The 26263-nt window shown below is 45.7% G+C and overlaps 1 protein-coding gene across 1 annotated transcript; it reads right to left on the reverse strand.

Moving 5' to 3' along the window:
- Nucleotides 1-1359: 1359 nt before the first annotated feature.
- Nucleotides 1360-5916, reverse strand: KLF4 (KLF transcription factor 4). The gene is made up of 5 exons (XM_051782791.1): nucleotides 5443-5916; nucleotides 5229-5346; nucleotides 4213-5113; nucleotides 3963-4127; nucleotides 1360-2476 (listed from the first exon to the last, which is right to left on the reverse strand). Exons 1-5 carry the CDS (start codon nucleotides 5445-5447, stop codon nucleotides 2301-2303), a joined length of 1365 nt encoding a protein of 454 aa, XP_051638751.1. The 5' UTR covers nucleotides 5448-5916; the 3' UTR covers nucleotides 1360-2300.
- Between the last annotated feature and the right edge of the window lie 20347 nt (nucleotides 5917-26263).

A 26263-nucleotide genomic window follows, 5' to 3' on the forward strand; every position in this document is an offset into this window, starting at 1 on the left:
GAGAGACTGGTTTAATTGTAAAAAGTTTTCACATGGAAAAAGCTTCAGATAAAAGATGACTCATAACTTTAATTTAGCTTTAAATACTTGCTATTTGCAAACCAAACAAGACATTCCCTGCTCCCGTGTTACCTATAAACCAAACCAACAAAGATAGCTTTGAGTTGAGCAAAGTATGCCTTGGTGATAAGGGGTGAGAAATACTTTCTGCATTGTTATATTACTTATACAGACTTAGAAAGAAATGGCACCAACAACCACACAAACAACACATCAAAATGTGAACTTTAATAGCATTCCAAAGGCACATTCGGAAACAAAAATTCAATATTGCCACTCTTGTTTTAATGATTGCAAAAATGCCTCTTGCCTGCAATTGTATTTTTTTCCATGCTCAGCTTTATTGGACATATGCATCCAAATTCCTAGCTGACTGGCATTTTAAACTAGTTGAAGAGGAACCATTTCTTCTCTTAACAAAAAGCAGTGAGAAAAACAGGTCCTGTTCGTGCAGCATTGCTACAGATTTGTAAAAGCAGCTAGAACAGTGAATTCCCTAAGGACAGGTACCACAGGGCTGGTGAGGACCTGAAGCATGCAGCAAGCTCACGATGCTGGACTGTGGCGGAGCACATGCGGCTGAAAGTATGGAAGCACTCCGGGGACCTCGCAGCAACATGTCCTCAGTGTAGAGCTACAGTATGCAGCCTCTGCACAGTCACCCTTCCCCAGCTACGTGTGCATTCCTATGGGAATTTTGGCTTTTCATATATTGTCGAATTCCCAGGACAGAGCAGGTTTCACAAGGAACTCCCTGTGTAGATTATTGCTAAATGGTGTTTCATGCACACGCTCTTTATTCTTCAAGCCAAGTTCATTCTTTGCAACATTAATTCTCCTTCACTCACACTAAAGTGGTTACACCATCTTATCTAAGAAATCCAAGAAAAAGAAGCCAGAACGTTTTCATGCTGAAAAGACAGTTACAAAAAAAAAAAATTTCTAGAATTTGTTATCTTTCGAACACACAAAGTCTCCATGTCCTCAGCAGAAGTGTTTCCTCTAACAAGTAATTCAGACTGAGTTACTTAAAAAACAGTAAAACTACAGTTTCATCATGCAGGTGAGATAAGTGGCAATTTGATATTCAGAGCAAAAAATCTTCCTTACACCTTTTTCCCTAAAAAGACATGTGACATCAGCACTGCACTTACACAATCCTATCTTTCAGAGTCTTGAGACTACAAGCCTTTGCTGCCACCCCCTCCTTGCCTTGGTAAACTCAACCACTAACAAATACTTAATAAACTTTCTTTGGCCTTGTCCATGCATAGAAGAAAACTAGGGCAACTATTCAGATAAAATATTATAGGTTTATTTAAAACTTATTTTCACCTTGAATATGCAAAATACAAATTCCAACAAAATTTTGTTATTACTTTGTGGTTTACAAATATACAAAATAGAAGTTTGCTTAAATTTATATTACATATTTATTATGTAAAGAACTATATAGAAAACATTTGTTCTGCTTAAGGCATATTTGGGAATAAACCATTGTACAAACTATTGCACATCGAAACCACAGTGCATTACAGACTGTCTGCATAAAGTTATTTTCTTAGTAAAAAAAGATAAACCAGGTTTATTCACCTGATTTAGGTCATAATTGGCAATCGGAAGACAAAAAATATTTCCTTGTCAGATATGCAGCAGTTTGAGAACTTTGGCTTCCTGGTTTTGGTACCTCTAGAACCAACAGTCACTAAGCACCATGAAATAGGCTTTTAAAATATAATTTTGTACCTGAATTTTTCCTCCTCTTTTAACATTGTGATGGCTTTTAGAAGAAGAAAAAGAAAAGAAAGTACAAGATGACATTTACATCTAATATTGCATTGAAAGAAAATTAAGGGAATGTCATTTCCCTGTGTAATATCCCCACCCTCCAAACTACACACAGCCTGTTTAACCCTGATATCCGTGACTTCCAGTCACTCCTTGGCATTTTGTAGTCCGGAAATAATTCAAGTTGGATTTACAGATTGGAATGATAGAAGATCCAGTCATTGACCCCAACTTTTTTTTTTTTTTTTGGTTCTCTTACTTTTAAGTGTATAACTATAAAAAAAGAAAGTTGCAACGTCCATATGCAGTTATCCCTCTTTTCCACTCTTTGGAAGACTTCACCTCGATTTATCTGTAGTGCTTAAACTGTGTTTCTCCCCATCTTGCGGAAGACAGTACAGTCCTTGTGCTGTAAATACTGAATCTTTAGGGAAAAGGTCCACTGCTTCCAACTAGAAGTGCCTCTTCATGTGTAAGGCAAGGTGGTCTGACCTGGAAAATGCTCTGTCACACCGCTGGCACTGAAAAGGGCGGTGGCCTGTGTGTTTTCTGTAGTGACGAGTAAGTTCATCGGATCGGGCAAACTTCCATCCACAGCCTTCCCAGTCACAGTGATAAGGCTTCTCACCTTTTAAAAAAACCCAGGCAATAAAACACATCAGTTAGGAGGTTTGTTGTTTTGGGGTGGGGTTTTTTGGTTTTTTGGGTTTTTTATGTGGCTACCAGTTCTAGCACCTTTCTCTCAAGCAGCACTAGAATACTGTCCTGCTTAAAAAAAAAAAAAAGGGGCAGTCAAATGCAATGGACTTCTTGAAGCAGTTACAAACAAACTACAAGGAATAACAGAGCAAGATTGTCTTTTTGAGATGTATAGGCACTATACAATTTTGGTGTCACTTAAATCTTCACTAAAATGTTCATTCCCATCCTCTTCCGTACAAGGCTTCAGAGAACGCAAGTGCGTATTTTTGTTGGCAATTTTACATAGCAACCACAAATAGCTCAGCAGAACAACGTATTTAGGTAATTGTAGGTCTCAAGAAGGAAAAAAACAGCCAGAAACTATTTTCATTAGCTCAGCCTGATTAAGGACTCAATCTTACTAGTGTCTTCACCATAACAAAACCACTGTTCATGGCAGGATGAGCTTCCCTCACAATTACAAAGTCCCTGTCCCACGCACACTGGAGACAGTGCTGACTGGCTTGGGGCAGATGTTCACCATTCACTTGACTGATTGTTTTTCCCCCACTGCCATTAGCTGAAAATGCAGCCTAACTACCACAGCACCAGTATTTGTTTTTCCCTATCCTATCTCCTCCTCAGGAGAAAGTTTTGAATCGAGTTCACAATCCAGGGATTTAAATCATGCAAATTCCCAGGTAATTTAATCACTGTTATGGAATGCCCACACTGGCTGTACCTGCTTTCACAAGCTCAGTTACTGCAACACCACACACTTAGCTACAAGGCTAGAGTTTGAAACCAGGCTCAGATACACAATTCAGCAGGTTTTATCCCAATTCCAGCTGCCGACTATCCACAGTTAAACTGCCTCTTTGGTGCTGTTTCAGGAAAAGATGTCCTCCCACAGTTAGGCGAGGCACCCCATCTGTGCTGCAGCTCAGCTGAAAGCCCCGCTCTCAATGGGCCCCATCACGGTTTCCCCAAAAAGGAAGCAGCAGAGGTGCACAAACCTCTCCCCTACAAGACTGCACAGCACTTACCCACAAGCAAAGCAAGAAGTATCTTTGAGAGAGGTCTGCTTCCTTCTCAGAAGTGGGCCAACACCATCTAGCACAACGAATCCTACCTGACTTCCAATTACCTGCTAATTAGCTCTCCACACAGCAAGAGAGAAGTAACAAACTGTGCCTTGGCAAGAAACCCATCTGCTCCCTGAGTCACTAAACCATTAAGCAAAATGTCAAGCCAATAAGCAAAGGCTCCACAAGACTTCAAATAACCAAGAGGGGAATTAAAAACAAAAAAGCCCGGAAACCCAGCAGAGAAAGGGTACGTCTTGCTGCTTTTAGCCCTCCTCCTGTGCTCACACGTTTTCACTGTCTGAAAGACTCATCCCATGCCCCTCAGGCCGGGACACTGGAACTGACCTGTATGGGTTCTTAGATGAGCCTTGAGATGAGAGCTCTTGGTGTAGGTTTTGCCGCAGCCCGCATAGTCACAGGTGTGTGTGGCCGTCCTTTTCCTAGGCCACGACCGGCGTCCCCTCTTGGGCTTGGTCTCCTCAGGCAAGCAGCTCCCGGATGGCATCAGCTCTAGGGGCAGACAGGGAGGAATGAGCACCGCCGTGGCCAGCACCAAAGCGGGCACACTGGCTGCCCCAGCACTGCGGGCACTCACCTTGGTACTGGAGCGTGCTGGGTGGAAGCTGCTCGGGCAGGAAGGTGGGGTAACCGGGGGCCGGAGGGTACCCGGGGGGCAGCGGCAATGGTGGATGGCTCAGTCCCGGGGCGGCAGGGAGGCAGTCTCTGCCGCTCAGCATCTCCTCGGGCCCCAGCGAAGGCGTACTCCGGGAGGGCAGCTGGCGGCTGCCCAATGCGAAGTCGTGCTGGGGGGCTCCTCGGGGGCTGCTCCCATGCGGTGGCGGGGCCAGCGTGCACGGCGGGGCGGCCTCTTGCTTGATTTTGGGGACCATCCTCGGCAGGGGTGTGTAGGGGCTGCTGGAGCCATCGGCGCCGGGCGGTGGGGCGGCGGGGCCACTCTTGGGGCTGAGCCCTGGGTGGCTGTAGTCGCCCACCGCCTTCACCACGAACTTGCCCTGCAGGCTGCCCAGGGGCGGCAGCGCCGCAGGCGCAGGCAGGTACACTGCGTCCAGGTCCGGCCGCATGAGCTCGGCCACGAAGCCTCCCGAGGGCGACACGTCGGTGATGTCTGCCAGGTTGAAGGGGGCGGCAGATCCGGCTGCGGGCGCCCCATCGCAGCTACCGCCGCCACCACCAGCGTAGAGCAGCCCGGCGGGCTCGGGCCGGGGCAGCGGGTACGCGAAGGGCGCGGGAGGGCAGGGGCTGGCTGTGGGGGCCGGGGTGGCGGCGGGGGCCACCACCACGGCGGCGGCGGCGGGCTCCTGGTGCATGAGCGAGTTGGAGAGGATGAAGTCGAAGTCCAGCAGCTCGTTAAACTCCTCGGCGTCGCGGCGGGGCCCCAGAGTGGTGGTGGCAGCTTCCAGCTCCGACGGCGGCGTCTCCACCGGCCGCGCCGCCAGCGCCGGCCGCTTCAGCTGCGACAGCTCCTCCCGCCAGCGCTGCGGGGACATTCGCACGCCTCAGCCCCGGCCGCACCCGCCCGGCCCGACGGCCCCCGCCCCGCCCGGCCCCATCCCGTCCCGTCCGGCTCCTCCGTGCCGCGCCGATACTCACGTTGCCGGGGCCCGCGGGCCGCGCCGCCTTCTCACGGCCCGCGGCGCCCGCCGCGAAGGTGGCGATGGAAGGGAGGAGCGTGCCGCTGAGCGCCATCTCGCACTCGCCAGGGGGCTGCCTGCGGGTGGGGGAAGACACAGCGGGGTCAGCGAGGCGGTCAGGGATGGAGGGATGCAGGGATGGAAGGGCGGCAGCCGCGCCCCGCAACACCCACCGCATCCGCGCCGAGTCGTCCCGCCGAGCCGCCGCCGCCGCCGTCGTGGAGCAGAGGGAGGGAGGGCGCCTGGGACGCGCCGTCCAGCCGCGGGGACCCGGCGCAGCGCCGCCACCGGGGCGGGGCCGCGGGAGCGCCCTTCTTCTTCTTCTTCTTGTGGCTCGGCGGGGCGCAGAGCGGCTTGTGGGGCGCTAGCGGCGCCGCGGGGATGAAGGCGAAGAGGAGGAGGAGGCGGCGGCCGCCGCCCGGCAACGCGGCACCGGCAGCGCGGCGGCGCGGGGCGCTTCCCGAGGAGCCGCGGCCATGTGGGGAGCCGGGCAGGACGGACGAGGCGCAGTGATTCCAGTGGGGAAAAAAGGAGGGAGGGAAGGGATGGATGGATCGACGGAGGGAGGGAGGATAAGAGGGATGTGCACAGAGCGCGCTCCGCTGCCGCCGCGCCCCGCTCGGCACTGCGCGGGGCTCCGGCCACCGCCCCCTCTTATCACCTCACCTCGCGGGCGCGCCGCCCCCGCCGCCATAGAGACGGCCACAACAAACGGACATGTGGGGAAAGGGGGGGCATGGAGGGGCGGCCGGGGCGGGACGGGCTCGGGGCAAGGGGGGGGAGCGTAAAGAAGGAGGGGGGGCTCCGCCCCGAGCGGCCCGTGACGCGGGCGGTGACGGCGGTGAAGGGGGGGCCAGGACGCGGGGACACGAGCGCTGGGGATGCCCGCGAGCCGCGGGGCTCCCACACGGGCGGCGGGGTGGGAATTCCCGCCGGGAATCGGCGGCCCGGCCTGGAAGGGGAGGAAGCGGAACGGAGCATCCCGAGCGCCCGGCCGTGCCTCACCGTCCTTCCCCTTAACCTTTCATTTTCGTTTTTTATTTTTAATTTATTTTTTCTTTATTTTGTGTCCCTAAGTTTTCTTTTCCCTTATCCCCTTCTCTACTTTTTACTTTTTTTTTTTTTCTGGTCCCTTTTTGTTCATTTCCCGAAGAGCCCCGACGGCGCGGCTCCACACTCGTCACACTCTAATGCCAGCCTTTGGCTACTCTTCGACTCCCCCCCATCGCAGGGACCCACCGGTCCGCGGAGATGCGGCCGGGCAGCCTCGGTCGCGACGGTGCCAGAGGCCGGGACAGGGCGGGAGGCTGGAAATAGTCCTTGAAAAAAAAAAAAATTAAGTTACAGAACAATCCCCAAAACCAGAACACACTCAACCCAACCGGGAACCGCTGCGAACGGACCGGGCTAGCCAGTGAGAGGGTGGCCCGGCTCCTCCAGAGGGCAATGGCGAGCCGGCGCCTCGCCTCTCTGTCCCCCTGGCGGGCTCTGTCCCTGTCCCCAACGGGCTGTGTCCTTGACCCCCCCGGCTGGCTGTGTCCCGGTTCTCCCCGCCGGCTCTGTCCCTGTCTCTCTCCCGGCCAGTGGGCTCTGTTCCGGTTCCCCCCGTGGCCTCTGTCCCTGTCCCACTCGACTGGTTGTGTCCCTTTCCACCCCACCCCCGGTGGGATCTGTCCCGGTCCTCCCCGGGCGGGGTCTGCGGCAGATCTCTTCCCCCCGGTGCCGCCGGCCGCTGACCAGAGCTGGTCGGGCCGGAGGGGTGAAGTCCCAGCCCTACAGTGATTTGCAAACATAAGACTGAGTAACTTGCGATGACTAAATTAAACCTTAAAATAATAATAAAATGCCTGGCTTTATTTTAGAGGACCAGTTTTACTGGTTTTGCATTTACAAATGTTAATCATTAATAACTTTGGCACTAAAAAGCAGAGCGGTTTTTTTTCTGCACAAAGTCCGTGTCTTGGCAGAGGATATGCCAGGAACCACCGGTACAAAGAAGGATTAGTGTGTAGGGATGAAGGCTGGTGAACTACCAGGAGGGTGCCCAGAGGGGGAAGGGAGGCACTTTCCCCGCTCAGAGGTGAAGGACTGGTGGTCTGCACAGCCCCCACAGCACTGCTGCCAGGTCCCAGCTGTGACTCCCATCCAGGGCTTGTGCTCTTAAGTCTTCTCTGACAACAACTTTAGGAATGAGCATCCAAACCATATGCCAACAGTTTTAGATCTAAACCTCCCCTCTAGCTTAGTCTCGGGAGAAAACCTCTAATGTGGAAACTTGCAGTTCTCTGGATATTTTTTCCCCATCAGTTGCTTTTCATTTGTTTCCTCGTACTGTAAACGTTAATTTACAGATCTCCTAAGCAATGCAGTGTTTTCCAGGTCCAGATTTCAGACTCAGGATCTCTCAAGGCCAACATTAAAATAAAAATCACATCTCTTATTAGAAATAGGAGAACAAGAATGCTTCAAAAGCAGATAAGTGATCTGATATCTTTAAAATAAGTGCCAGAGCTTCACCAGTTCCAGGAAGAGGAGGCTTGAGTATTGCAGGCTGAAATAATACAGGTTGCTTTCACAATCTTTCATTAAAATGTTTCTTGGTAATTCAGATGGACACGTGTGAGGTATGTGTAAGCTCATGTTAAAAAGATGTGGCCCACTTTCATCTGAGTCTTGATTTTGAATTGTGTAAATGTTGGCAGGCTGCTTGAAAAAAGTGTATGTTTGCAGGCATTTGGGGAGACCAATGACACCTGTGTTTGAACGTCCCACATAAAGATCAACACATTCTTTTTTTTCGTCAATGAAGCACAAGGCAAAAGGTTTTGCTCCCTTGAACGACAGGGACTGTCATTTAATGGTCTGACTGTGGAAATTAAATGCATTAGATTTTCAACTGTTCACAGCTAATGCTTTCCCAGCCTACATAACAACGTAAATGATGTTTTCTTAGGACAGACTTACGTTAACATGCCTTCTGTCGCCAGCCAACTATTTCTCCAAGTCTCAGTTTGCTCTGAATTTCCCAATTTTCTCAAAAACTTTCCTTCTACAAACTCAGAACACAGCATGTTTCTGTGCTGTTCAAAACCAACTTCAGGGATTGCCTAATCTAGATAGAGAATTGCATGGAATTTGTGTCCCTCTCACCTTGGGATGTGCAATGACATTTTTCCAGATGATGCTGTGCTGGGACAGAAAGAAGTCTGCTGCAGTACTTGCCATGCCAGACTGCTGTGGCCTCTGTGTGTTTCTCTCCCTCCCTAGGTAGGAGAAGATTTCTTCCACATCTATAACATTTTATGGTGCAAGTGTGGTTGCCACAGGCTTGCCACCGGTGCTGCTCACCCATTTTGGGAAAAGAATTATTCCATGATGCAGGCAACCCATATGAGTGGCCAGTCCAAGCAGTAATCCACTGCAAGTGCGGGGCAGAGTAGAAATGACTGAAAGGCCTTAGTGTCTACCCTGAGTCAGTGTTAAGCTGATCACCTGTGTGTAAAAACCCCAAAAAAGACAGGAAGAACCCAAGGTGATGGAAGAGCACAGGTTTCTGAAGCAGAGACAGCCATCAGGAAATGGCATCACATATTAAAAACATCAACCATAAGAAAAAAGTTGAGGCAATTGTGTCTGAAACAAAGACCAACATGTTTATCTTGATATGTTTATTTTAAAGCTTAAGTTTGGAACTTGATTTTCAACTAACTGGCTCTCAGGGACCACAACATGCAGCTTATCCCCTTCCATTTGGTTGTCTGTGAGAGCAGCTGATGGAATCAGGGACTGCAGACTTTGGGAAAGACTTTGGGAAAGATTGTGGCACGGCATCCTCAGGGTCAGACAATGAGATGCTTTCCCAGCATCTCTGGGACTGCATTTTGTTATCTCTGCAGCATGCTGCAGCAGACAGCCTACAGGGCCAGGAGCTGCCAGGGTCCCGCTCCGGTCCTGGAGAACTGGGAAGGAAATAATGATGCTGGGTTGTATCTAATAGTATCCCCTCTTGCTGCTTCATCAAAAGCAGCAATTCCATAATCCTTGGTGCTGTGCTGAGTTTTACCCTAACAAGGCTGCAGGTGAAGTGGGTGAAGTTCAAGGAGACTGGGCACCTGGAAGGTTTCTTGTGTCCCATGCCACTCAAATTATCCGACCCCAACTGCACTGTGGACGGGAGAAGAGGAAAGTGTGAGGGATTGCACGCACACCTGCTGTGCAAGGCACACTGTAGAGTGCAGTGCTGAGTATCCACCATCCTCCCACAGGACCTCTGCTCACTGAGAAGGATGAGACAGTCCAGAGCCACAGCCACCAAATTGCCTTCCTGTGTTCTACTCAAGGAGACCTGTCTTTTGGGTATCTGTGGGGGTTTTTTTGGTTTTTGTTTTTTTTGTTTGTTTGTTTGTTTTGGGTTTTTTTTGCCGTGAATTGTATAGCCATAATAAAGTGCAGTTGAGCTCAAGTTTTATTTATCTGTTCTTGCATGGGGTATTTTGTTTTTGTTAAACAGAAATAAACCCTGTTCAGCTGGCAGTTATGCTCGTGGATTATTAGTACAGTGCAAAGGGCACATCTCTGAAGATTGTGAACAATTCCAGGCAGGTTTCAAGCAGCAGTAAGTGCATACATACACAGATGGGACATGCAGACTTAGAATCATAAATGTTCATGCTGAGAATGTCAGCAGTGCCTATGGTCATATCTATTCTCATCTGCTTTTTGAAAGCCTGACCATATCTTGTTGATAGTTATTTTATTTTTCTAGGAGGTATTTAGAAGATATGTAGGTGTGGGACACAGTTTAGTGGTGGGCGTGGCAGTGCTGGGTTAATGGTTCGGCTGGATGATCTTAGCTTTTCCAACCTAAGTGATTCTGTAATTCTGTGAACAAGGTCAGAATGACCCAGAAATAGTTATTGTCACCATTCAACAGCATTGCTCTAGTTTAGATCAAACACCCTGCAGTGAGGTGCTGTAGGAGTGTGCTGTTGGTCTTTCATTCCCCTGTAAGAATTAGTGTTGCTGAGAGTTTTTTAAAGTGCCGATGCCAGGAGGTCTCTGGAACATGAGGTGCTTTTATTCTGCTGGGCAGCCAGCAGGTTTTCACACCCCAGAGGGAAGGATCTTCATGCAGGGGAAAGGCTTGATGATGACTTTCACTTGTACTTATGACACATCAAGCCAGTGTTTCTTTCCTGAGAGTCTGTAACGAAGCGGGGCTTAACCTCAGGGGTCTGATTCTCAACAAGAGTTCAGGTTGTGATTCCCACTGAATTTCCCCCAGGGTGATAACTCCTGTCTGAGATTCAGGTATCTATTTTCAGAAATGCTGATCCCCCCCATCAAGTACCATTCACTTAACCTCACCAGCCCCTGGCAGAGGCAGCCAGTACCCTCACACAATTTAGCACCACTGAAGCAGCAACTTTTTTGCTTTCAAGCAATTCAAGAGTAGTTGAGTTTTTCTAAGAGGCAAAAATATTGTTGAGTTGTTTATGGAAAACAAAGAGCTTTATGCTTTTTTTTTTTTCTTTTTTAAATCAAGCTTAGGCATCCTTGCTTTAATGGGTTTGCCCCATCTGTCATTGTTTTAATGAGTTTGCTTCATCTTTGAATTTAGATGTTCCCCAAACTCCAACAATGACTTAAATAAGTGACTCCCACAGTGGGACTGGTGCACACAAGAACTCCACAATAAGCATCCTTTTTAAAATCTTGCATGTAATATGGGGACACTCGCACACAGCAAAGAGGATGAATTCTTATTTATTTGTTTGTTTGTTTGGGATTTTTTGCATGCATGGAGCCGATGCATTGTGTTTTTCCAGACCCAATGGAGGAGTCACAGAAAAATAAGGAAAACTTGAGAAATTACCAGCTGTTAACTAACCAGAGGATGGTCCCCATTGATGGCTGCTAGGTTTGGTATGTCCTAGAAGATGCAGGGAAATGTATATGTGAGAAGACCAAGTTCTCTGTGGAGATCTCTCTGAAGAAGCCAGATATTGGGATTACTATTAATTCACTTTTTGTCATCCTTCTTGGAAGGAGTCTCTCATAATTATCTGTGTGAAATATTTTAGGCAATGCCTCTGGAACTTCTAATGTATCTGTCTCCCTGCAAGAATCCCTTTTTTGCTGCAAGAAAGGGTTTTGCTCTTTGACCATCTTCCAGCCCCCTCAATCGTTGTGGAAAAACTATGTGGAAAACTATCCTCCCTATCTCAGGCTCTTGTTTTGCAGTATTGCTCACCTTTTAATTAGCAATCTTTAACTAATAACCTCTATTAATAAAAATGAAGTGTCTTACTACAGATTTGGCTTCTCAGAACATTCTCGAGCAGTGTCACTATAAAATCAGTTCATCCTTTTCTTGCCTGCGTAGTCCTGAAATGAAGCGATTTTCGCTCATTTCACTTTTTTCCTGTTTTCTGAAGCTGATGGAAGCAGGGAAACTTTGGCAGATCTGCCTGCAGACTCGTGAAGATGGCACACCTGCTCTGTTTTTTGCTATTTCTTTGCACGTATAAAAATGGCAACATTTTGCAACTAAGGAAGGGAAATTCTAATACTGGACAAATTCATAAGCGGGTTTCAACACCCACCAAGGAGAAGTCGGCTCTCACAGCTCGAGGATTTTTCAAACCTTTCTCCCCCCGCTAAGTTCCGAGCGTCTTTTGTTTGCGTAAAAGTGGGGCTTCTGAGGAATGTAATCTGACTTGATAACAGGTTTCCTAGCAAAACAGGTAGGAGAAAACCAGCAAATACACGAGATAGCTGCTTCTTGTGGATAATGCGTTTGAATTTGCATGAGTAAGGGAGAGTTTAGGAGCAAAGTGCTCCTGAGTTTAACCAGGAGTATTTGCAATTAAATTTGTGATAATGAGGTAGGTAATCACAGGATAGTAAATAACACCTCTGCCATCTTTCAATGGTTCCTCCCCTGCAGCGTTGTGGATAAATTGATCTGGACAGCTGATTCGCCCAAGATGTATTTTTAAAACTATTTGCTATGCTGAAGTCAAGAACATCTGTTGTTTCCCTTCACCAGCATCCAGCAGAGGAAATGACTAGATAAATATTCCCCTCGTTTGAACAGGAATAAAGACACTATAGGAGAACACGGGGAGAAAGGATCAGTGCTGCCTGCTCTGAGAATAAATACCAGGCTTTCCACATTGTTTCCATAAATGCCTCCAGCTCTACTCCAACGTTAATGGACCAGCAGGAGCCCATTACTCTATGATAACAGTCCTTTGCTCACTTAATGAGAGCACTATGGCAAGTACTCTCGGATTGCATTGCATAATGATGCTCCGGTGGTATTGCTGAAGGACAGTTTTTGTGGCTCTATCGCTTCCAGGAAAGCTTTGCCACGGACAACAGCATAGCCAGGACCTTGTTAGTCAAGAGGCACACGGATGGCTAGTGGCACAAAATATTACCTGAGACACCTCACCATGGGCAGAAGAGTTTAGGCTGCCCATCCCTGCTAGATGAGAGTTTCACTGCTCACTTCACAGGCTGTCACGAAGCAGGGCACTGAGAAGTGGGGACAAAAAGTGCCATAGGAAATCAGTAATGAGGAAACACGAGAAAATTAATAATGGTGCATTCTGAGTAGGGATTGAATAGCATGCAGTAATTGAGGCCCGGGGCCACGCTCTGCACAATAAGAAAGAAACAAAATAAGGAATAGATGCTCATTAGGCTCCAGATTCAGCCAGTCTAAATTCCACCTAAGTCTTTATGCCAAGTGCTTCCTACTGGCTGGCCCTCGGAGGGATGTCGAGTCAATGAGAAGCCTTAGGTGGAATTTAGGAAAGGAACAAATCTGTCTGACACTGCACAACACCTACCTTGAGCAATCAACGAATGACACAGAGCTTCTCTGGAAAGTAGCTTGTGATCCTGTAATGCAAGAAAGGGGCCAAGAGACGGCGGCATGGGCATCTTTAATTTTTGTGTTGTGGGCCTGGTTTTGCAACAGTAATTTTTTCACAACTTTTTTTTTTCTTTTTTTTTTTTTTTAATGGGAAACAGAATACCATCCATTTGTGGATGAATTATACAGCTCAATTTAAAAAAGAAGCATTTGCTTCTGAACTCCTTTAAAGTTTCCTTGAGTAAATTAACTAAACTCTTTGTAGAATAGATTTGAGACTTAAGAGAATGAATGCAGCCAAGGCTATGAATAAATTTGAAAGTAATTAAGATAGAGTATTTACACTAGTTAATAATTTTGGATGCTGGCATCCCATGAGTGAAGACATACTCATTGTGAGATGAATTTATAATTTTTATCCTCTGAAGACTGGTTGCCAAAGAGTCTTTCTATTGATAAAATCTTCCACTTTTCTTTACAATCCATTGTCTTACACAATAGGCAGTAGTGATTCAGTGGAGGGCACCTAACTTACCCGCTGGATTAGGAGGTCAGATCTGTTTCCAGAGGGAGGGAGAGAGACAGAGAGAGCCTAGAAATCTCTTTGAAGCATTAAAACAGCTCTGTCTTCAGATAATGTAGGGTGAACTTAAGGCGTTGGTGGGCTAAGGCTGGGGACTAGAAGAGTTTGTGTGGATCTGGCCAGTGTTGCAGGACATACACAATACTGACAGCTCTGGTGTTCAGTGTCAGAAGTCATTTAAAAAAGTTAAGCTAGATTCTTCCGTGACTAAAAGGTTCTCAACCAGACAGAATGTCCAAATCCACATATGTGTAGCTGTGGATCCATGTTTCATCACCTAAAACGAAATTGGTCCTGCTCTGTATTATTTTGTAAATTTGGCCATCAGAAAGGATGTTTGTTTAAGTCATGTGGCTCCTCCTCTGGGTGCTTACATTTTTGTCACAGAGATATAGTGAGATCCTAAAATTCCCACTCTTCTTTGGTCATTAGCTCCCTTCTCTCCTAAGCACTGGTGAATCACAGGAGGCCTGTTCTGCACAGTTCATGTGAATATTAAACACACTTTCTTAACTTTTGTGTCCCTCAGTGTTATGCAGACACACTGAAAACATGACCTTGAAGGACAAAGGTTTAGTTCCTTGGCCAGATGCCTAACAGTGGCCAAAGCCCCACTGTGCTGGAAGCACCTGAAGCAGTGGTTCAAAATGTCACACAGAAAATTTAAATACTATGAATGAAATATCTAACTACTCGCATTTAATTTAAGGTAAGAGCTTGGTTAGTAATGTTGTTTGGGAATGGAGGACGATTTTAGTGCTACTACATTGGTTAAAATGTGTCTTCCATCAGCTAACTGCTAATTCATATTGCTTATTTTGTTAGCTTATGCTAATCTTGTGTTTACTGGTACAGAAAGCATTTATTTAACCATGAGGAGCAGCCTCTGTGCTGCTGGAGGTTTATTCATCAGTGAACTCTTTGTTTCAGACCTTTGGTGCACAGAAGAGAGAAACATATGAGGGAAAACTGTCTTGTTTCTGCTGCTCTCCGTGGTCCTTCCCATCAGCTGCATGGGGGTGACCAATTCCCACATGCATTTACTGAATGTCTGCCCATCCCCTGCAATCTGTGTAATTAGTCTGACCTGGCCTAGGGCAAAGTCTGTGTGAGCATGTTTTATTTTTTCTTTTCATGGTTAAGGAAACATGCACCATGTTACCATGGCTTGACAGCAGGTAGGTGGTGATTTACAAACCTCTCGGAAGCTTGTCGCTTTAGACCCCATTTCTAGACCTTTTTTAATCCCAGAATACGTTGTGCTAGATGTGGTATTGTGACGAAAAGAAGCTTTTATTGTTGTAGGAAAGTGACTGCATAGCACTGCCTACAGCAATTTCGAATGTGAGTAGACACAAGAGTAAAATAGACATAGAAAAATGTATTATCTGTAATGCTAATAAGTATTTTTTAATGAAATTCTGGAGAAAAGGAAAACGTAACAGCCTATCATGCAGCAATCAAGTCACAGTGTTGAACCTGTGAGTCACAGTCATCTCCATGTCAATAACCTTGAAGTAAGCACAGACCTATGACTTCATTCCAGGAATGAGCCATTTGTGGGGGCAGTGAATATTCAGGTAGTTGCCAGCTTCCAACAGCATCAGGGAAAGGCTAAAAAATGGGTTGTAAAGAAAGTCCAGCTTCTTTCTTCACTCATGTCTTGTGCAGTCTTAGCAATATCCTACGTAACAGCTTTATTCTCTTTTATTTTTTTTCTTGGAGCTCTGCAGGGAATCCACAGGAACTGAGTTAAGCAAAAGGCATGAGATAGGAATGGGTTGTTGCTTTTCCTGGTGGGATCTTTGGCTGAGAGAATTTGAATTCGGTGATGCTGTACTGATTAGTAAGAGATGGTGAGACTGGTCGACACTGACTCCAATGGCAGTGCTATTTTCTTTGCTGAGAATAGGCCAATGAAAAAACTGGAGATTTGCAGTTGCTCTTCCTTTCCTGCATCCTGCGGGAATCCTGTGGGTTCTGCCAACCCTACCCCTGTTCTGTGACAGACGTCCCTGCTCTCTTTGTGGATTGGTGGTGTATGAAAATCTTCAGAAAGAGTGAAGTTTGTCATGCTTTCCTTCCACACCTTACATTTTCAGTGGGGATATAAGTGCAAGATTCAGTTGTGTACCCCAAGTAGGACAACATTTTCTGGTGGCTCTGTGTTGGAAACAGGCTGGAGCATCAAGTCCTGAGCAGAATCAAAAGCCACGGGATGTGTCCTGGGTTGCCTTGCCTTGCCTTGCCTTGCCTTCCCTCAAAGGCTAACTTTGAAAGCTGGAATTTGGTTTTCTCTTTCCTCAAAGAGGAAGTATGTTTTAAGTAGTTCCCTTATCTGTTAGTTTGCTACAGTATCTAATTATAATCCTTGAGAATAAGATATTCTGCTAAATTAAATGCCTTGGCAAAGCCCTTCTGAAATTGCTATAGCTTAGATGGAATTTCTAGCCCATTCCAGTGCAGTTGACCAAGGAGATGGTCTGTTTTCCTTCCCCAAGCTTTTTGCTATAACATTTTTTCCCTCCTGGTTCTCTTAACAGAAGGCACCCAAAATCAACTTCTTTATGGATATTTGGTGTCTCAGAGAAAGTGATCAACTCCCTTCACAATGTCTGTGTATGCTGCGCTTACATCTGAAGTATTTCTGACTCTTTTCCCATGAAGATATTATTTTAACCCAGACTAACAATTTGGGATAGCTGGCGTAGGGTAAGACCACACTTTTTGCTTGCTTTTTTGTTTAACTATATTTACTTTTTCAAGTCATTCATAGGATAGGCATTTGCAAGCTGAAGGCCCTTTTATTGATGAAAAGGACACACCATACAATTCTGATAATTTTTCAGGAACAGATCATTTAGCCCCAGTTAAATATATTTCCCTGGCAAAACATGGGTAGCCTTTACTGAAAACTGATCAGCATGCCAAATGTCAGTAATTAAATATGAGTTTGGATTGTACAAGGATGAAAGAAAGTAATACTTTTTCTTGGCATGTGAGTATATCAGAAACATCCATGCTAAATGTAATCAGATGTGAAACAAAGAGAGAGAGAGAAATGAGACTGCAGAAGAAAAATTACACTTCCCTCACTTGAAGAGAAAACACAGCAAGTTCCGGCATCAAAGAATTAGTAGTTCCGAGTTTGTTAACAATTAAGACCAGTAGAAATGCTAATTCCATGTGAAAGGTCTGTGCTATTTTTAGCTGTTCCATAAATAGACTGGTGTAGGATGTGGTTAGCTAGGCCAGGGCCCTATTAAAATCAGGGTATTTACTGGGCAACTGGAGTGATGTTTCTTACTGAATCAAAGAGCTTCTTTTCTATGCACATGTTGGTGGTTCCATGTAGAGGTGAGTCCTTTTGTGTCTATTTGTGCATTTAGCTGTGTTGGGATCACATATGAAATGCAGCTCCAAGTGCACTTTTGCATCCTGAAGGTCCATGCCAGGCCACAGTAGATACAAAACAAGACTGTAGGAAGTCTCTTTTGATCCAATTTCTCCACCATTTTTTGTGATTTCTTTACTTCACATAAAATGAGAGTGCTGCAGAGGGTTACAGGTAGAAGGGGGATTTTACTGACTCTTCTTGTTTAGCTTAGTTGTGGCTGGGTGTTTGTAGCCTGAACTCCTCAGGTAGACACAAGTCAGTCATGAGTTCATGCTTTTGACAGTGTAGCTCATCCAGTTTTCACCCAGAGGGTTACATCTGTTAGAAGACAAATGTGTGAGGCTGTTTTTGCCTTTTCATGGACATCTGTCTTTGGTGTGGGCAGCAACTCCGTGGGTGCTGTGTGTTCCTTGAGCCCAGGGCGGGCCTTCAGGTGGGTACAGGACTCCTGGTAATGTAGCTGTTATATCAGCTTCTGCACCTGGCTTTTCTCCTCGTGGTAAGCACAGCACAACGAGGGAGGTGTGAGCCTGGTCTTGCCTTGCCACGCAGACAGGAGGCAGCTGGGGTTGTGCCTATGAGCAGAGGAAGCTGTTTAAACCCAGACATCATGTCACCGGTCAATGCAAAGTCAGTCTGTGTGGCTTCACCTTTGTGGCTGCCCATGTCCTTCCTGGAGTTCTGGAGAAGATGGTTGAGATTTCCTTTGGAAGGCAAAAACCCACGACTTGGTGTCTTTAAAGGAGCAAGAGTGCAGTGCTGAGGTGGACCAGAACCCTTTATTAAATACCAGCCAGACTTGGCTTTTAGTGTCACCAGATTTGTCCTGCTAGACATGAATATTCTGCTGTTTGGCACAGCTATGTTCTTGTCTGGTATCTAGTGAACCATCATTAAAAAAAACAAATAATAATAGTTTGGTGAAAGTGCAGAGTCGATACTGCTGAGTAATGTATTTGCATACTGGCATATGCTCTATGAAAGTAAATAAGATTATGTTAAACTCATCTGGAAGAGAGTTAATTTAACATCCTGGCTAAAGTTATGCAACCAGAGGAAGGGGGGTGGATGTAATAGACAGGCTGATGAAGCCTGGGGGACAAAATGTCCTAGTGGAAATTGTATGTAGCACAAAAGAACCCAGCAGAAGAGCACTGATTCAAGGCTGCTTATATGCACACACAATTGTTTTTCTGTTAGCTTTAAGAAGGCACAGGATGATGAAAGAAGGAAAAAAATTATCTGCAAGACAGATTTGCTGTCTCCTTCTTATTGAGATCTAAGTTGCTTCTTGGTCCTGGTTCAGAAGAGCCCCAGGACATGGTAGGGCGTGAACATGGCTCAGTGCATTGGATGGATAAAGGCCAATGTGTATTTCAAACTGCACGGCTGAACAAACTCTCAGGTCCTGTTTTCAATAGCTGACAATATTGTGAGATTGTCCCCTCTGAAACACATCATGGGCTGAAAAGTTGTAGGACTTCAAGGGTGTTTGGGCTTGGACACAACCTTCCACAGTGGGCTTTGATTTTTAACAATTCATTTTAAGCACTTGTTTTGAACAACTCCAGATTTTTAGGCAGCTTTACTCTGGATTTTCCACAAAAACTTTGTGTAGTTCATATATCTCTCTCATCTCATATCATTGGAGATAATTTTGCTATAGAGAAATGAATGTGCTTCTTGCAATAAGCAAAGTTTGGAACGCTTATCCAAACCCTTACTTCTGAAGGTCTTTGTATTCAGTATTGCAGGTCATAGCAGGCAAAACTCTTTCCCTCCCTGTCAGTAGTCATATGTCTCTAAATTCAATCTGAACCCTCAACACTAAGTCTAAAATTCCTAAATCCTGTTTGAGAACAATTTCTTTTTCAAGAAAATGTGTGAGGTTGCCAGATATATAAAAATATGTGAACAGTTAGATCAATGACAGTATATCACAGCATAGTGATGGGGGCATTACTGTGCTGTTTGATTAACGTATTGCCTCAACTTGCACCCTCTTAGGGAAGAAATGTCTCCAGAAATAATTACACTGTGAAGATGGGAAGTTTTAGAACGTAGGTGATATTTGCAGTGCCTCACAGTGAGTATTGATGGCAAATCTACCTCCAAGAGCAGTGGGCACAAGAAACTTGATGCTAAGGTTATTGATGTCACTAAATGCTCCTGCATGGTTATTTTGAGAATGTCTTTTGTGTATAATTGACAAAGGGCTCAGAAGCTTCTACATCTTCTACCCATCTCCTTCTACCCAGGAGCTCTGCAAACACTCTGAGCCTGCTTCTCAAGCTGCAGTGCAAGTAGTTGTTCCCGTGGCTGTGTAACCATGTCTGGTTGAAGGGAAAACCCAGAGTCAGCCTGCAGTCCAAGGGCAGGGATTTCCACCTTCTTTCTCTGGGCAAGGCAGATTTTGGGGGCTTGCAGTTACCAGGGCAGGCAGATACTTCCAGACAGTGCTGTAAAGTAAGTACTTAATCCTTTTTCATTGACTCCTCAGGGAAGTCCAGCTGCAACTGTCAGCATCTAAGGTCAGGCAGCAGGAAAATTAAGCTGGAGATTGTGGGATCCTTGCAAAATTGGAGGAGCCACAGGAAGAGCAAAGGCACTTTGTTATCAGGAAATTTAGCTGCAGCAAAAGTCAGCAGAAAGGCAGCTGAATGCACTTGTTTGCAGCACCCAGCTTTAAGGGGATGTGTCAAAGAAAGGCAGTGACTCCTGTGAGGAGTGGTACTAGGATGGCACATCTGTTATGACCAAGTTACCTCTTCCTGGGAGAAAGTTTTGCCTCATGGGTGTGAGTGATGTGCTGTCAGCACTGGAACTCCAGGAACACTCTCCTTACATTGAGTCATCTGGCATGTGGAGCTGGAAGCATGAAGGAAAGATAGATAAAGAGTTGGAGGAAAAAACAAAGAAAATATGGATTGTCCAGGGTCATTTCACTGAACTTGAAACACAAGTCTCTTGAGTTTGAAAAGGCCACAAAACAGCAACTGATGGGAGAACTGGAGCCTCTGCTAGGGAGGAAAGAATATGAACCTCAGCAAATAAGCATAATAAAGAAAATAACATAAAGCAGTAACTTCTTGAGGAAGGTTTCCCACTTAAAAAATCAAATGGTTTGAACCAGACCAGCACCTGGGATTCAAAGACATGAGACTTCAGACTAAAGAATGCACACCTGGGGGTGCCTCTTGCTGACGTTCTTCATCAGTTGTTGGGGTCCAGATCCTTGTGCTTGTTTGGATGCCCAGCAGTAGTCCCTGTGGAGTGCTCAGCACCCATCCCTGCTGGCGTGGCCTTTGGACTTCTCTGTCCGTCTTCTGTCCTGTTGTCCTCTGTCCTTACCTTCTTCACAGGACAGCCCAGAAATTATGAGAAACAGACCAAGTCTGAATGAAGAACTTGCTTAGGAAATTACAAGAGGAGAATAAGAAATAAGTTCTGCTTGAGTATAACATTTCTCCCTGCAGTTTCTTTGCAAATTCTTCCTCATTTCTGAGAATGTCTTGGATAGAGGCTGAAGCTGTTCTTTGATAAACTTTGTGACTGTTTTGACTACACCAGAACTAAAAGTCTCCAGCTGGATATTAACTGTGAAAGAAAATAGTCTCAAATACAACAAGAGTCATTTATCGAACATAAGATACCTCTGTATATTTCAGTAGTTATAAATGTTCTTCAATTTGTTGATACACATTTAAGCAGTTTGCATTTGGAGATGCTGTTCCTGTTGGAAACCTTGTTCCTGTGCCCTGTTCTGTGCCTGCACTGCACAGCCAGGTTTTGATGGTAGTGCAGATGGTGCTGTTTATGTCAAAGATGCTAGGCCATGTTAGCTTGTGACCAGGTTTCATAGAATCATAGAATAATAGGATGTGAAGGGTTGGAATGGACCTTTCAAGATCATCTAGTCTCAACCTCCCCCTGCAATGGGCAGGGACACCTCCCACTAGACTAGGTTGCTCAAGGCTTTATCCAACCTGGTTTTGAACATTACCAAGGTTGGGGCATCCACAATGTTCCTGGGCAACCTGTTCCAGTGTCTTACCACTCTCACACTAAAGAATTTCTTTGTAATATCTAACCTAAATTTCCTCTCTTTCAGTTTGTACCCATTACTCATTATCCTATCACAGTTCAGTCCTGGCACTACAGTGGCAGTTTCCCCATGTAATATTTCCCTGCCACCTGCCCCTTCTTCACTCAGTACAAGCCACCTGTGGATTAGTCAGGTAGATATTTATCTTCCTGAAGTCCCTGTGGGGTGAAAAAACACTTTCCTCTGTACTTGCTCCTTCCAGAGGCAACATCCTTAACGGATGCTTAAGCATCAATTGCTTCAGGGCTCATGAGACATCTGAGACGCTCATTAGCCATGGTCAATAAATTTGTCCAGCTTCTGGAAGAAATAGAAACTGAGCTCAGATCTCCCCAGTCTTTCAGTTCCTGAAACAAAGACCAGCCTTACCGGCCTTCTCCCCCCACTCCTGTCGCAGCACCATATACACTTTCCTCAGCTGTTTTCTTTTCCTGAGCCAACACCCTTCTTTGGCTGCATCTGACTATTTCCTAATTGTTCTCTTTCTCTTTCACCTCTTTTGTTTTGTTTTGTTTTGCTTTCTCCTCCTGTTTTCTTTTTTTCCTGTTACTTTCTTTTGCTCCACCTTTGTGTTGGTCCAGCCAGCGTGAAAACCGTGAAACAGGCAGTGTGGCTGCACAGACAGATCTGTACTTGGTCTTTTTGTCTTTTATGGACAAGATTTTCAAATATAGTTGAAACAGTTTTCAGTGCCTCGGGCAGTGTGTTAATATGGTCAGCAAACCACAGTTCACTTAAGTAAAGGCTTAGGACTAGCTTAGGAAGACCCTTAAGGACATACTCACTGTCAGGCAAGCTCTTAACTCATGTTGCTTATGCATTCTGGTTGAGGAGGATGCTTTCCTCACACAGCAGAAAGGATTCTTAAGCTTTACACTTGCAACTACTATGTGTGGCAGATTTGTAGAATCAGGTGAAAGTTTAAAGGCTGGAAAAGACTGTTCTGATAATCTTGAGAGACATCTAGAATGCCAGAGGTCAAAGAACCTCGCTGCTTCTTTTAACAGCCAGTGGAGACACAGCTAACTTTATGGTAGCTGCTATCTTATCACCACTAAATAAAATGCTCCCAGACTGGTGCACGTCTGCAATTATTTGCCTGGCACACAAATCATATTTTTGCAATGTCATGCTTGTTGTCATCACAGTGCTCAATTACAGACTTAATTTCAGTTATTAACTGTGCTGTTGTGTCTACTGCACCGCTGTGCATCTGCTGATATTAGAGGGCTGCAGAAGTCTTCTCCTGCTGCAAGAGGAGGCACAGGGCAGTGGAAAGAGCACTTGGATCAAGGAAGGGAAGAGGCACTGCATTCACAGCTAGACCAACATCAGAGGCAGCAAGCCTTGGTTTTATTGCATGCTAGAAGCAAGCTCAGTCGTTTCATTTGCCATGGCTTACATAGGCTTAAATTCTGTGTTGCTCTGCTATATGCAGTATTTCTTATAATACTTATAGGTAGAATGCTAGAGATGCTGCTAAAGCTGTTTGAAGACCTGGCCTTAGTTCCAGCAATAGGTAGTTGAAGTCAGCCTTTCTATTCCGTAATAAAACATTAGCTGGGGTTTTCAAATGACCTGCTCCCAGGTCTCTTTTGACTATGCTTGGTCTACATTCTCCTTCATTCTTTATACTCTCTGTTTTCCACAAACTGAAATTTCAGATCTAAAGTTGTGTTTGCTGTGCCTCAGTGTTGACCAGTAAAGCAGATAATCAAGCCTCTGTGCTGCAAAAATTCATTCAGTGTGGCTGCTTCTAAATTTTCCTGCTAAAGCAAATGAAAAAATCACCTGCAGCCTTCGTGGAAAGTCCTTCAGAGAGCTTTGCATCAAGGCAAAGGGACAGTCATCCTGCAAGCACCAGCCTCACCCCCATTACCAGCATCATACCCTCTCATTCCTGCTGCCCTCTAATCACAGCTGAGGATCTCAGATACCAGGGAGAGGCAATCCTTTAGCTATTCCTCAGTTCTGGAGGCAGAGGAGGAAACTCAAAGTAGCTTTATACCATATTCTGAATAACATGTACCTAGAACAAGTACTGGAGGAACAAAACTTGTCATCCTGCCAAAATGCAAGACAGGTGGCTTCCCTTTTTGTCCCCAGTCTGTACTAGGGCCAATTGTGACAAGACCACCCAGAGAGAAGCCAGAGGACCTGCCCCTTGGTTGTGTGGTAGGTAGGTTTCCTGCCTCTTCAATTGGCAGCTCTCAGGCTCCCAAGAAGGGTCGTCAACCTTGTGCATGGTGCTGCTTTAAGGTACCCTCCAGTCTCTGATCCTAAATTGTGTCCATGGCTGGAGCTGCATGGCAAACATTGTTGCAGACTGAGCCTACTTTATTTCTCCATTTCCTGGGGCACCATCTTCATTTATCTCTACAAATTTTACAGGAGCAGAAGTGACGTATTTTAAAAATTACTCTTTGTCATATATTTTTGTGTTAGGGTGAGGAAAATACCTTTGCGTATCACCTGCACATGGGCCAGGCAGCACTGTGTGCATGCCAGACAGTGAAGTGCTGACAAGGAGTGTGAAATCCAGGCAGAAATGCACCGAGTTCAGCACATATGTCTGTGCCCAAGTTGTCTGCAGCACAGCAGAGAGATGGTCTGGCTTGCAGAAGAAAGGGCCTCTGTGCAAGCTTTGGAAGCAGAGACATGGTGAAGTGCTGAGCTGGCAATTGCATTTTTCATTTGAAAGGATGCCACAACCTGGTGTTTTGGTTTACCCAGTCCTTGTCTGGGATATTCAGCAAGCAGCACAAACTTGCTGATGTGTGAATTTGTCCTTCTTATACCAGTGCAGAGGGTTGGTTGATCTGCTTGCTCTTGGCTCTTACAGGCATCTAGCTGTCCTTGCATGCTTGGCAAAAGCCTGTGTGCTCCTTCCACAACGCAGTGACACACAGTCTTCGCATTAGTTGCTGAGCAGTGTTGTGGTAGTTTATTATGTCTAGTGGTGAGTAACCTTCAAAATGCTTGGAAGTTAAGTGAATCACTTGAACCCTCTAGATGCAAAATGATTCCTGGACGAGAAACAGTTGTCTGAGCTCTCACTTGAGCGTTCTCCACTTGAGAAAAGAAGGCAAAATGTAAAATACCCTGTGACTGCAGAGGTGGCATTCAGAAGCTTCTGCTGAATGCTGGATCCTGCAATGCTAGGTGGTGGCCAAACAGCCAGAAAGGTATTGTTCTTGCCCCAAAATACATGGCATCTGGACAAAACAGGCAAGAAATTGTGAGGATGCTTGTGGTGCACTGAGCCTGAGCCTTAGTTAGGCTAGATCACCCCATTACAGTCCAACCTGTATCTCGTGGATGTAGCAACAGCTTAAAATGAATTCAGTGGAGGAGATGGCACCGTGGACAAATTACAGCAAATATTTTATAGCAGGATAGAATCAACTCTGGCCAGTGGTAAATATCTGCATACCATGTTAATGTAAAAATGGAAACCCAGAACTCTTTTGAGGAAGAAACTAGGGTGAGGTCGGTTCATTTATTACACTCTGGTCTGGAGCCAGTTTGCCCGTGCTATGAGTTTGGTTTTAAACTCTCAGGTTGTGCTTCAGAGAGATGTACAGATATACTTAACTTGCAAGGCACATGCATGTGTCATTCCCTGGAAATTATTAGGCACATGCACTTAATTAGACATATACACCTTCGGATTATTTGTTACAATGATTAAGTCCTCACTAATGACTCTGATAATTACTGGGTAGCCAAAAAATTGATATTTCCCCATGTCTTAAAATAAAACAGTGACGTTTTGAAATTAAACTCTTGAGTATGAGGTGAATGTCAAAATACATCTCTAGTTACATGTGGTAAGGTTGGTAAGATGCATTTTCAGAAGTAGGAATCTAAAATTAGGTCTTAAAGTCACAGTTAGAAAACTAAATAAACAATCAGGTTTTTAAAAGGCTTAATACCCATGGGCTGCTTGGCAGGAGCACCAAATAGATATTTGAACACTTGTATCGTCATTGAAAGACAGTACCAAACTCTTTTGATTTCCCAGCAAGGATCTAGGCCTGAACATCCATATTCACACAGCCAGGCACCACATGGGTCTCTGAGTGCTGACAAGACTCTCTTGAAGTTGTGGAGCCATCGTGGTGGGCAGAGGAGGCACAGGGACTTGGGCAGACTGGAAGCTGTATGCATCTAGGATGGGGAAATATATATTTTCTGCTCCTAATTTTAAAATCCTAATGCATTTAAATTTATTTTATAAGCAGTGCAGTTTATGGCATCCTTGGAAATTCGTGCTTGTTTTCCCATGGAGAGCTGGAGGTTGTAAGTGATGTTATCAGTTCTCTCATCCCTGCACCAGTCTTTAGATCAGTGCCCACCAGTGCTTGGGGAGCAGTTGGCTGCTCCAGGAACACTGGGTGAAGCTGGGGCTTTACCTTTATGCACCTTCTACTTTCCCAGTGAACCACGTGTGCGTTGACACATACATGTATTTCTTCACTCACACAGCCCTCTTTTCTCCTGCTTGCCAAGTCCACCATCTCAGTTCCCCTAGAGAAGGCTGGGATACTGATGCAAGACTGTATGAGATGGCCATTCCCCTCCCTTGAACCAGAGTCTGATGACAGGTCTGCTAAAATGCGTCAGAAGGCTGGGGAGAGAAAGTGAGAGTGACAGAGAGGGAAGTCTGGGTGGAGGGACCTGGTTTTAATTAAAACAAGCAAAGCCATGTTTTCCAAGCCCCGGATTGCAGTCAAGCCTAGCAGTAGCTGCTGGGCAACAGTGGATTTTCAGGTGGCTTGGTTTTTTTCCAAGGAATCCTCTGCTGTGGGAAGCCCGTAATGTCAGGACAGGTATTGGTGGGGTAATGTCAGGAGAGTCTGGAGAAGTTGTCCAGAGGGGTCTGAGGTGGAACTAGGCAGTGAAATGAAGCTGATAGCCCCCAGCTGCAGAGCAGAAATGGCATTTTTCAGGCTGGAAATGTGTTTTTTCACTCCCTCTGGTCACAAGGGCGAGTACACAAGTTAGTTCCATAGTCCTCACCA

The sequence above is a fragment of the Manacus candei genome, unplaced genomic scaffold, assembly GCF_025592945.1.
Source record: "Manacus candei isolate 608988 ecotype Guabito, Panama unplaced genomic scaffold, ASM2559294v1 h1tg000016l, whole genome shotgun sequence".
Lineage (NCBI taxonomy): Eukaryota > Metazoa > Chordata > Aves > Passeriformes > Pipridae > Manacus > Manacus candei.